General features: G+C 45.3%; 3 protein-coding genes across 6 annotated transcripts; 2 read left to right on the top strand and 1 right to left on the bottom strand.

The window, feature by feature from the left end:
- Positions 1 to 211: 211 nt before the first annotated feature.
- Positions 212 to 5,012, top strand: LOC117140351 (SH3 domain-binding glutamic acid-rich protein homolog). 3 transcript variants are annotated; one of them, XM_033303203.1, is made up of 6 exons: positions 212 to 272; positions 369 to 609; positions 1,537 to 1,962; positions 3,005 to 3,085; positions 3,306 to 3,354; positions 3,408 to 4,457. In XM_033303203.1, the coding sequence occupies exons 2-6, from the start codon at positions 565 to 567 to the stop codon at positions 4,178 to 4,180; spliced, it is 1,374 nt and encodes a 457-aa protein (XP_033159094.1). In that variant the 5' UTR covers positions 212 to 272; positions 369 to 564; the 3' UTR covers positions 4,181 to 4,457. The 3 variants fall into 3 exon arrangements, with proteins under 3 accessions (XP_033159094.1, XP_033159093.1, XP_033159095.1); XM_033303202.1 differs by having other exon boundaries at positions 240 to 609; XM_033303204.1 differs by lacking the exons at positions 3,306 to 3,354; positions 3,408 to 4,457 and adding an exon at positions 4,464 to 5,012 and having other exon boundaries at positions 247 to 609.
- LOC117140348 (translocation protein SEC63 homolog) lies at positions 4,950 to 8,775 on the bottom strand. Its single transcript, XM_033303198.1, has 4 exons — positions 8,293 to 8,775; positions 6,876 to 7,585; positions 5,560 to 6,808; positions 4,950 to 5,480 (listed from the first exon to the last, which is right to left on the bottom strand). Exons 1-4 carry the CDS (start codon positions 8,414 to 8,416, stop codon positions 5,302 to 5,304), a joined length of 2,262 nt encoding a protein of 753 aa, XP_033159089.1. The 5' UTR covers positions 8,417 to 8,775; the 3' UTR covers positions 4,950 to 5,301.
- Positions 8,776 to 9,125: 350 nt separating this feature from the next.
- Positions 9,126 to 11,950, top strand: LOC117140349. 2 transcript variants are annotated; one of them, XM_033303200.1, is made up of 7 exons: positions 9,135 to 9,384; positions 9,455 to 9,627; positions 9,703 to 9,837; positions 9,910 to 10,448; positions 10,513 to 10,602; positions 10,673 to 10,842; positions 10,920 to 11,950. In XM_033303200.1, exons 1-7 carry the CDS (start codon positions 9,281 to 9,283, stop codon positions 11,755 to 11,757), a joined length of 2,049 nt encoding a protein of 682 aa, XP_033159091.1. In that variant the 5' UTR covers positions 9,135 to 9,280; the 3' UTR covers positions 11,758 to 11,950. The 2 variants fall into 2 exon arrangements, with proteins under 2 accessions (XP_033159090.1, XP_033159091.1); XM_033303199.1 differs by having other exon boundaries at positions 9,126 to 9,384; positions 9,455 to 9,837.
- The last annotated feature ends 170 nt before the right edge of the window (positions 11,951 to 12,120 follow it).

The following is a 12,120-nucleotide window of genomic DNA, read 5'->3' as shown; positions in this document are numbered from 1 at the left end:
GGTGTACCAGAAAATACTTTATGGTTATACCAAATATATCATAAACTTCATATTACGCAAAAAGTGGGAAATCGTAAAACGATTAAAAAATTAGAACCTAACATGGGAGCATAATAAAATTTAAGTTGTCTTAAAAATAATTAATTTTGAAATATCACTTAACTAAAAAGTCTTTAGTATTTTAATCAGGCATAATATTTAGTATATTTGATAAGCCGGAAGGTTTTCTATAGCTGTCAATGGGTGGTCCCACCATTCAATTCAACGACAAAGTAGGAAATATTTTCCACTCTTGATATCAAATATTTTTGCACTTTTATAAGCGTCGCCAGGCAATTTTTTTATCCGCGTCTTTGCCGATTTTACAGCCAATAAAACCAACGACCTTGCCCAGTGCGTGTGCCTTCGTCACCAGTGGAAAAACATTACGTAGGGGCGCAGGACGGAAGAAAGCAGGAAAAGAAAAGATCTATAAATATTTTTAATCGCCGTGAAAGTAGCCAGCGGATTTTAGTCGCAAAATATTATTTCATTTGCGTTGCGAGGACACAGTAATCTGCGAAAATGGTTTTGAAAGTCTACGTCAGCGGCATGTCCGGCAATAAGGAGGTGAGTTTGTGGGCGTGGCGGGCTTAAAACCGAAATAGTGTCATGTTATTGGAATGTTTGGCCCTGGTATTAGCGACAAACAGATAAAAAGGAAAAGAACCAAACTAATGTGGTGACGAACGCATTGCAAATTCTATTTCTTCTGCTGCGTTTCGTCTTTGTATGTATGTACGTGAATTGGACAATGATGATGATGTAGTGTGTGGTATGTAAGTCTGTATATTTGTACAGTCAAAGAAAAACAAGTGGGTATTTTCGTGAGTGCGCTTGTGTGCGAGTGTTAGTGGTGGCAAGAAGCAGAACAAACATACATTTCATTGCCCATATAAGCTCATTCCACTGTAAACTGTAAATTGTTCATGGAAGAGAGGGATTTCCATTGATCGCAGTTGCGTGGGTCGTGTGCATGTGTGTGTGTTGCGTGTGCGTGCGTGAGGGGTGATTCACTTCCCCCCTCTCTCTCTCTTTCGCTGCCTTTGTTCAATTGGCAGTCTTCCTCTCCCAATAAGAACAAAAACATAACGGTCATTGTCCGGTTCACAATTAATATGTTTTTGTCCTGCCTATGTACACTTTAAAAAAACGTTGGGAAACACATATTCTTATCGTAAGATAAATGCTGGGGTGCAACAAACCATTTTAATTAGCTTTATCATATCGTGAGGTTCTGGCGTTGTTTGTACGTACATATGTTTATATCGGCGGGGAGTTGGCTTTGCGTGCGCTTGTGTGCGTTTGGGCTTGCCGGTAACATTTCATTAACGATTTGTCATCGCTGTAATTAACATTGTTGTTAAAGGTAGTTACACTGAACAAAACGATACATGTTAAAGGTATTTTATATACTTTAATTTGTAACTTTCTTTTGAAATTTAAATGTGCGATCAAATAAGTGCTTTCACTGACACTCGAAATCCATTTTTACAGGTGAAGAAGCGCCAGCAGCGCGTTCTCATGATCCTGGACAGCAAGAACATCAAGTACGACACCGTGGACATCACGGAGCCCGGCAAGGAATCCGAGAAGGAGCTAATGCAGAACAAATCGACGAGCAACGGCGGAACGGTCAGCGATCCAGAGCCCCGTCATCCGCTTCCTCCGCAGCTGTTCAACGATGACGAGTACTGCGGTGACTACGACGCCTTCGACATGGCCAACGAGATCGATACCCTGGAGGTGTTCCTCAAGCTGGCCCCAGCCGACACCACGGCGGTTAGTACCGCCCAAATCGAACTGAAACAGGAGAACGGCGATGCCAAGAAGGAGGAGGCGGAAGCGGAGGCGGAGGATAAGAAACCGGAGTCCGGCGATGGCGATGTGGATGTCAAGGAGGAGGCTGCGGAGAAGGCCGAGGTTTGAACTTGAGCTATTTTCACGTATTTTCCGTTAACTGTTACGACGCAACAAACGCAGCCAGCAATCATCTGCAGCAGAGCAATAGAATTAACAACAACAGCAATGTCTTGAAACTAAAGCCCTTACAGTTAACAGCAGATATAACACCCAATGTTACCTAACAACACAGACACTACCAACTTTCTACATATATCAATATTTTATGGAGCTCGTCTTCGATTTCTACGCCCATAGGGTTTGCAGAGTTGTATAGGTAATTGCAGAATATGAAGTGCAATCTACTTGAAAACCCTTTTAAATTATACATAAAAATTCACAAACTAACTTTTACGAGATTTATTTCGACCTTTTAGACTTTTTAGACCTTCATCGGTAGAGCATGAAATCGAAGATCTTCCAATTTTTAACGAATTCATTATGACGACTGCGGTTGTTAAGCTAAGTTTATGAGCGTATTTAAACGAGGGCGTTCGATTGTGTTGGCCCCCGGTGAAAAGACAATTTTAATCAAAATATTTATATTCATTAACTGACATCCAACAACTTGTATGTACCATTTATACACACCTGTAAGGACTCGGAATACTTACTCGAAGCACTTAAGCCTAAGTTGGAGTAGTGTAGAGAGCTGAAACTTATTGTGCAGCCGTTATGTTAATGCTAAAACATAAAAAAGCGCTGCCCCTGTAATAAAAGGAAATATATTTGTATTAACTAAAAAAACAATAACCGATCGCAAGCTTGTTTTTCTAACACTATGCAACACACCCAAACTCTAACACCAACACATCATTAACTCAACGGCTAGTTTAATAATGAGAATGTGACAACTAAATTTACTCAAGGCTTTTCTAATACCAAATATCTATAGTGAGATTTTCCAAAGTTGGTCTTTAGTTTTGACGAAAGAGCTCTTCACGAAAAGTACAGGAATATGGTGAATTTCCATATTCTTGAGCAATTTCGTTGCCTTAAAGATCAACTTTTTCGAAACAGTTTCGTAATGTAAAAACATTAACAATTGAGTGATTCTCCAAAGAACGAAGACGCTGACGACAAGGACAAGGAGAATTCAAAGGGCGAGGATGAAGACACAGATGAAGAAAATGCCGAGCAAAAGGTAATAGATCGATAGATCCTGCATGACCGAACCATAACTCTAGGCTTTTAGGGCTTGTAGGAGCTAACAAAGGCATGATCTCTTGCACTGTAGTAGCCCAGCCATTGTAGAGGTCTGATCTTGTAAATACAACTTCCACTTTCCTCCCAAAAAAAAAAAAAAACCACCCATCAACAACCCACAAAACATTCGCACGCATAATCCCACTACCCACAAAAAGACTGAAACCGAAGAATCTGGGGACAAGAAAACGGAGGAGGAAACTGCAGGTAAAGTAGGAAGATCGTCCCTAGACTCTAATCAAAATTTCTACCCCGTAAAGACGCTAAAGGTGAGACCCAAGAAAAGTCCGAGGAAGTGGATACCAAGGAAAAATCAGAGGATGAGAGTACCAATGATGATGTTGGAAAATCCGAGGATGTTAAAGATAATGAGGATGAAAAATCCGAGGATGTTAAAGATAATGAGGATGAAAAATCCGAGGATGTTAAAGATAAATTAGAGGGAAGTGAGACCGCAGAAACATCGGAGGATGCTAACACTACTGAGAAACCAGATGTTGAGGCCTCCAATGGTGATGGGAATACAAAATCAGAGAAAATTGAGACGCAAGAAAAGTCCGAGGAAGTTGCGGAGGAAAATGAGAGCACCAAAGTCAATGAGGATGATAAATCCGTGGATGTTGATGAAAAGAGCGTGGAAAATGTAAAAGAAGATTCCTCGGATGCGGATAGTGCTACAAAGCCAGAGGTTAAAAGTACCGAAGATGAGATTGTAGAATCGGAAGATGTGAAAGATGAATTGGATGAAAATGAGAGCACCAAAAAGGTCGAGGAAGTTGATAGTACTGAAATATCCGAGGTTGTAAGTACGGAAGGCGAAAAATCAGAAGATGTTAAAGAAAAACCTGATGAAAATGAGGCTCAAGAAAAGCCCGAAGAAGTTATAACTGCCGAAAAATCTGTAGAGGAAACCGAAGAACCAACCGAGGTGGAAAAACCTGCAGAAACGAAGACAGAAGACACGCCCGAAAATGAAGAAAGTAAACCGGCTGGCGAGAATTCCTCTTCCGAAGAAAGCGAAGAAGAAGAGTAAAAGAAAAGCTATCAAAATCAATTGAACGACAACAAAAATCGCACTGACATCCGCATTACCAACACCAATGCACAAAACACACACACACACGCACATAAAAAAACGCACATTTAGCCAAATAATACCAAAAATGTTTTGTAAATAGAAACAAGAACCCACTAATAACGAGTCTGGTGACGGGTAATGAACCCCAGTTTAGGCCTTTATGTGACTTATTTACAATTTTTACTCCTTTCCCAAAACAAACAAAAAAACTCGCTCCTGTCTACAACAACAATAAAAGAAGTTACCAGCGACCACAACAACAACAACAGCACCAGCTAGGAAGACTTCAGATTCCCAATCGGATCTCTTATTGGACAGCGAGCGGGCAGCGGCTGCGCAGTAGGCGTCGACGTCAACGCAGACAGGGGCAGCGCCAGCTTTGATTTAAATTATTTTATGATTTCTGCAAACTATTCGGGCTTGTTGCAATTCTCACTATTTTACATCAAAAATCAAATTCTAAAAGCTGTAAGCAATTCGTTTATTTTAATGCTTACCAAAAATGTAATAAAACAATAAACTTTAAAACCGTGGTCAATAACTTACTTGAATGGTTTAAATGAAAGTAATTGTGATGCTATTTATTTAAACGAATAAAATGTTAATATCTAGAAATCCAGCAAATTGTGCAATAAATTTATGTTGATTCAGCATTAAAATTGGCGAAAGTAGCAACAAGCCCGTGGGTTATTTTTTATCAGTTTATAACACAACAAAAGAGTAGTAATATCAATAGACTTTTGTATTTACGTGTCTCACTTTTAGTTCTTGTATCCAAATAATTAAATATACAGTACATTATAATTATGTTTAGTACAGTACACGGTAAAATGAAGTTATAGTTATTTACGCACTAGTTCGGGGACTTTTCCATTACAAAACTAGTAAAAATGCGAAGGAAGGGTCGCATTGGTGTGCCTCCGCCACGCGCCACGCGAAACTCATTTACTAAAAGGAAAACAAAGAGGCTTCTCTTCCGTCCCAGTGAATTAGAGAGGCGGTTGAGGTTGATTGGGGTTCGGGACGTCCATCCATCCATCCGTCCTTCCGTCGCACTGTCCATCTAGACAGTAGATTTAGTCGCTGTCCTCCTCATCGGACGTATCTGTGGTGTAGTCGCTCAGGTTCTCCTGCTGATCGGTGTGCTCCGGCTCCGATTCGCTCAGATCCCACTGAGGATGATCCGTCGGTGGTGCGGGCGCCTTTTGTACATCCAGCTTCAGCTCCTGCTGCTGATCCATACCCAAATACGAGTCTGAAACAGAGGGCACATTGTGTGAGAATCCCTTCCAATGACAATGTACTATTCAATGCAAACACTTTTAGAAACTCACCCGATCTCAGGCAAACGGTGAACGTGTAGACGCCCGGCCAGCGCGGCGCGGTGAACTTCAGCTGGATCTCCTCCTTCTCGACCAGATTGGTCACGTGATAGGGCGCCGTGAGCAGGGTGCGGGACTTGCGGTCGCATATGTAGGTCCACCAGTACTCCTGCTTCTCCTCGGGGAAGTAGGGGCAGTGGACGGTGTGCGACAGCCGAGACTTGCCCTCGAGACGCTCCCTCTTGTTAAGCTTAGCTTGCAGTCGCTCCCACTCCTCGTCATCGTCGTCGTCCAGCGAGGAGTTGTTCTTGCCCTTCTCCTCATCCTCGCTGCCACTGCCGGCAGCCGATTCCACATCGCTGCCCTCCGCATTTCCAGCCTCCGATTCGGCATCAGAGTTACCCGCCGCCGCTTGATCCTCGGATGCCGTGGTCGTAGCTGTGGCCGCAGCCTTGGCCGGCACCTTCTTCTGGTTCTTTTGGTTCTGGGCTGGTTTCTTACCTCCCTTTCCCTTGCCACCCTTACGTGGCTTGGCCCAGGCTGAAGCCTTCTTGACCGGCGCAGCGGCAGCAGTCTCATCCTCATCACCGGCAGCCTCCTCGTTGGTCTCATCCTTGATGCCCTGCTTCTCAGGCGCCTTTGTGTCACCGAACAGCGTCTTCATGTCCTTGCGCTCCAGCGTAACCGTGACCGTAACTATGGCCCCGGCGGTCACCACATTGGTGTTCTCATCGTCGATAACCTCGCAGCGAATGGAGAAGTCAATCAGCGGCATCTTGCCCAGCACTTTCATCGTGTTCTCGTACTCAAAGTCAGATAGGTTCTTCAGAAGCTGACGGCTCTCATCCGCCTTGAGCTGGGCGAATTGCTGCAGGTTCTTGACGTGCCTCTTCTTGTTCATGAAGTACAGATGGTCCTCGGTAAGGTGGGGCAGCTGCAGCAGTGGCGATTTGAACTCCCACAGGCCTTGGATAATCATCGGCGACATCTTCATGCAGTTCTCAATCGTTTCGATGCTGGGCAGGCGGGGCACACGTCGGGCATAGGCCATCATGACCAGCTGGTGGACGCAGGAGACCATTTCTTGAACCAAATACGGACACTTCTTCACCACAAACTGGCGATCGCGCTCCAGGGTTTCCGGATTGAGGGGCATCCGACTGAGATGGGCATGCAGGATGGCGCGAGCCTTGATGGAGTACATGCGGCACAGCGGATGCTCCTTGCACTTCTCATTCAGATTGGGCAGCTGCCTAATTAGCTGTATTCGAAATGGAGTGTTATTTGTAACCGAACAAGGTATAGAAATTCCAATAAAATGCACTCACCGCCGGCACCTCGTCATTGTCCGACTGCCGCTCCTGGACCTGCGAGTTGTGTCGCTTGTCAAACTCCAAACTGGCTGCCAGCACCATAAGTGCCCGCTTAAGCAGCATGTGCGGTGTCTTGTGGATAAAGTAGAAGTACATCTGAGTGGTATCGAGCAGCACCTTGTCGCCACTGAAGCGGATTGAGCGGTACCACCAAACACCCACTGCCGAGGGCATGGCCACCATGAAGACCAGGCCGTACAGACCCAAAACCCAAACGCTATTCTCCTTCTCCACAATCCACGAGGGCAGGGCGATGCCAAAGGACATGGCACCCGGACCATCTGGATTACCATATTTCTCGTAGTTCTCCTTGGCCACATCGTCGGTAAGCGCCTGGTACGCTTTGCTCAGCATCATAAAGGACTTCTCGTCACCCGTCTCCTTGTCGGGATGCAGCACCTTGGACAGCCGGTAGTAGGCCTTCTTGATCTCGGCCTGCGACGACGTCGGCGGCACATTCAGGATCTCGAAGGGATCGAAGCTGGCCATCTCGTAGTCGAACTGCGAGACGCGGTACGTGAGGAAGAGCAGCAGTGCCCACCCCAGCACAATGGTCAGCTTGATGGTCCATGACGTGAGAGCTCTGTACGGCTCGGCATTGGCCAAGATGGTCTTCTTTTTCTGGCAGTCGGCGCACTGACATTCCTCTTTAAGCTTGCTGTTATCTGCAAGTATGTGTAAGAAATTGGGTCAGTACGGGGATTATATAGGCTATTTGATAATAGGATTTGAAATTTATGATTTTCACTTAACATGGCTAATAAAATGATTTAAAATAAAAACTATCCTTACAGGTTAGCAGGTTATACGATTAAAATTAGTTGAGGTCTATGCACATTAATTTTTTTTATTTTTACCGGGAATGCCAGCGCTACAGAAATGGAAATCTCGCGAGAGGAAAATCGTGAGAGAGCATCCGATTGGTCAGTGAGCGTGTGTGCAAAGTGCACAAGCACAGCATGATCGCGATAAGTCAAAGGTAACTTGCTCTTGATCACACCTCCTCCACCGATCACAATGATAGGGGAGTTATCTCGATATTAGCGACGCATGAACGCTTGTGGAGCGCAGAGTGCGCTGTCCCAATTGGAAAATGAAGAGAGCTCGACTTGCGGTAATCGCAGCTTTCACCCATACGAAGACGATGAGCTGACGTTGTTAGAATAACTTATTGGAACGTGTCCATTTGGTTAGTTGCGGCGGCGGGAGGAGGGTGGGTTAGAGCAGGGGAGCGGGGTAATCACATGTATGTCTATGCCTCTGCCTTACTGGCACTCACTCACACACATACTCGCGCACAGCTGCAGGTGGAAAATTAAAAAAACAAGAGCGAAGAGAGTGCGATTAAAATCGGCTGGGAAGCGGCACTTACCTTCTTTCTTTTTACGTGGCCAATAGTAAATGGTGGTCGGTATCAATATTAGCGCCAAGAACGATAACACAAAGTAGTAGAACGTTCCGCCGCTCTCATCATACTGAAACTTTTGACCCGCCATCTCCGACAGCGACTATACGTATCTTGTATTTTTTGTATTTTGTGTTTTGTCTGGCACTGCCTTTTGGCTCCGTTCCTTTCCTTTCTCTGCCGCCGCTTTCCCCTGCACTTTTCCTCCGGCAGATCCAGCTGATGTTGCTGTCGCGTTGGAGTTATCGCTACAATCGTTGCGCCCCGTGGCTTTTCGATCGACACGCGGCGAGCTGCGGGATTCGAATGGGGCAGGAGCTGCTGTTGTTGCTGCTGCTGCTGCAAGATTTCGCGAGATTGGCACGCCGCGAACTTAAAAAACTCTGTATTTACACCGACGCATGAGACTGACACGTAGGGTTGTTTGGCTCGTGTTGGAGCCGATAGGCGTATCTGGAGCGGAGCCAGTTCGATTGCACGGCTATCGATAGTCGGGCGGCAGCATTCATAGTTTAGGGTTGCCAAAGCTGCCGGTACTAAGTTTAGAACCTGATATTTTAAGTCACCAAGTATTAAAAATGTTTTCAAGCAAAACTTTGGTCAGCAAGTTTTTAATAAATGTATATTTTTAAATGGATTTGCCTGTTTTTTTTTTATAATATTATATGTGCTCGCTAGGAATCCAAAGTAATTATCTGATTAGCATGAGCTCATCGTTTCGTTAGATTTTGGGTTTAGCAGCCTATTAAATTTTGCTCATCCAAAAAGGTGACGGTGGAAAACGGGGTATTAATATAAAGGTGTGACCCTTTGAGAGCTTTTCTCCTAGCTTGCCTTTTCGGTATTTCGAGTACGATCGTTCAATTAGTGTGTGCGTGCCCCTAAAAGCTGGTGATTTCCCAGCTAAACTCCATTAGCCACGCAACTGTGGCAACGAAAAGGTGAGAGCTTAGAGATGGCGGATAGCACTGGAAACCGTGAAGTTAACCGCACCGCACGTGAAGTGCAGCAAAACTTTGCCGAGTCGCTCGGCTACGCGGAAGAGATAATCTGGGATCTGTAAGTACTGCTACTGCGCATTAGAATTTTGCGTCCAGAGTGTTTGAGGTAATGCCGTAACCCCTCTCAGGTTGTCCCATGAACAACCAGACGTGCTGAGGGGCAAACTCAGTCAACTGATTCGTGATTCTCCGCCACCGGACCCTGCAAACGAAACTGAGAAAGACAAAAAAATCCGGCTGAAGCACAACGCGGATAATGAGCGCGCCCGTCAGATCATTTTCGATGCCGTTTGGGAGCAACGTGAGTTGGACTTACCGTATATATATAGTATAGTACACTTTTTCGCTGGCTTAACTGCATACAATTGTTTTCCAGGAAAGTATACCAACCGTCAATCGCTGACGGCGATCATTTACGTAATGGTGGTAGCTGACGAAACGGACGTAAATCGCGCCGAGGACTGCAGAATCTTCAGCGTGCACCCAGTCTTTCGGGCCCGTCGATGCATCAGTGAGTCATCCTGTGCATACGTATGCAATCTACAATATATTTCCCATCTAATCCATCCGATTTGATACTCAGCTGGCAGCAGTGGCACCAGCAGCGACAGTTCGAATTGCTGCAATCTGTTTATCGACGAGCTTGGTCGGGTCTACCAAAACTGGGATATGTATGTGACCACCAACGAGTTGCCTGCCGGAGTGATGGTGGCCCCAGAGAGGGGTATTTATCGCCTGGTCAGGGATCAAGTACGTCTGGATAAGTACACAACGCCGGCGGGCACGACCAACAGGAAGGTGCTGGGCTACCTGGATACTGGGTCGGCAATCGGAGGATTTTTTGCTGCCTGTGTGCCCATTGCTGCCCTGCTAACGCTGCCCGTATCCGCTCCGCTGATGGGCGCAGCGGGAGTAGTAGGTTTGGCCAGTGCTGGATACGCCGCAACGCGGTCTGGCAGCAAGCTAGTCGATCGCAGCCAACACGAGCAGTCTATCAATGTGACGGACCGCGACGCGCGTGGTCACTGGTTGGGCGTGGCTGGTGGCACTGTGGGATTGGCAGCGGCTGGGGCCACCACAGTCTTGACAACGGCCACAAATGCTGGACGCGAGGTGGGAGCGGTGAGTCGTTTACCCCCCCGGCATTCAACAATGCAACGAAAATGTTTAATATGTATGTACATAGATCACCCAACTGACTGTGAATAGCATGAACATATCCTCGATTGTGGTCTCGGGCACTGGAGTTGCCAACGGTGTGCTGGATCTGATTTTGGCAAGTCTCATTACGAAACTTAGATTAAACTTAACAGCATTAAACTTATGATCTTCTCTGCTAATCATAGAAAGCAAGCGACGGTGACGAAATTAGTGGGATGGATGTTCTGCAATTGTCCGCTTCGTTGGTGCTGCTCACGCACAGTGTCTACAACTTCAAATTGGCTTCGACCATAATTAATGAGACAAGCAATGCTAATATTGCCGACTATCGTAGAAACCTTTCTAACAGGCAGAGGTATTATTTACCTGAAGGCTGAAGGAGATACATTCTGTCGTAAACAAGAGTTTCTACTTATAACTTTCTTCCATTAGGCGAACCTTTGACAAGGCTGCCAAGGAGACCGTTCGGATGAAAGGCAGCACTCGCGGCAAACTGGACATTATACGCAACGTAAACGAAATTTCCCCACAAGAGTTTAATGATCTTTTTAAGATCAACAAAAACTTAAATCAGGAGGGCGTGCGATACTCATTCGCACCCGATGGCAAAGGATTTTTATTAAATGGCGAGGTGCAGACGACGGGTGCGGAATTGCGAGCTAGTGTACAACATAACCAAGGAGGGAATGTCCTAGGCAAAGTTAATCAGCCCATTCCCGGTAGCCATGCGGGTTCTGGTCGCCTTCAACTGGGCGGCGTAAATCAGGTTTCCCGCCTAATCGGACCGCTGCCCACATCCCATCCTCGACAGGAACCCAGTACCTATGCTGCCGGCGTGTTCGCCTTGGAGCTGAGCTCTGTGATTGTGGGCGGTGTTGTTTTCGTACTGGAGAAATACGGAAAAATCATCTTTGAGCACGTGATCAATGCTGAAAGTTTTGAGAGCCTAATCAACACCATGGCCAATCAGCTTGATCCAGAAGTCTTTGACTATATAATGCAATTGACCCGAACCTTCATGGACAGCATGCTGGAAGACCTCACCTCGGTGCTAAAGTTCTATATATCAACGGAATCCGTTCTTTACCGCATTTTGGTGTACATTGTACGGAACTTTGCGAACAGGCAATTTTCGGTTATTGCGGATCACACTGGTGAGATCATAGCAGCCGTAAGGGCGTACTTCATGTCCCTGAATCCAAATGCGTTCCCGGGTCTTCTTCAGAGGTGTCCAAATTGTATCGGCTACTTCAGCATTTGCCCCTTGTAAGTGTCTAACGAAATTGTTCGTTTTACATTGGAAAGGCAATCAGCGTGTGATAATTGTTGCCTTATTGTTTAACCACAAAGAACGTTAGTTAGTTGCGCAAATAATCAATGGTATAACTAACTTAATATGAGCACAAATTGACAACGATGAAATTGTTTTAACATTTAAATAAAGATAACCCTGTGGTAATAATTTTAATAAAAAGGAATTTTGAACAGGAATGTTTATGATTTCCTGTTTTCGAACACAGAATATGTGAATCATTTATTGTGTATCGGGGATTTTTAAATCTTTAAGAGTAATGCATAAATTTACAATCTGATGGTCTCTAAGCATTATATTGGCAATATTAATGTGTCAAAT

Source organism: Drosophila mauritiana, chromosome 3L (assembly GCF_004382145.1).
Source record: "Drosophila mauritiana strain mau12 chromosome 3L, ASM438214v1, whole genome shotgun sequence".
Lineage (NCBI taxonomy): Eukaryota > Metazoa > Arthropoda > Insecta > Diptera > Drosophilidae > Drosophila > Drosophila mauritiana.
The sequence above is the reverse complement of the archived record's forward strand: the minus strand, read 5'-3'. Positions and strand labels throughout refer to the sequence as shown.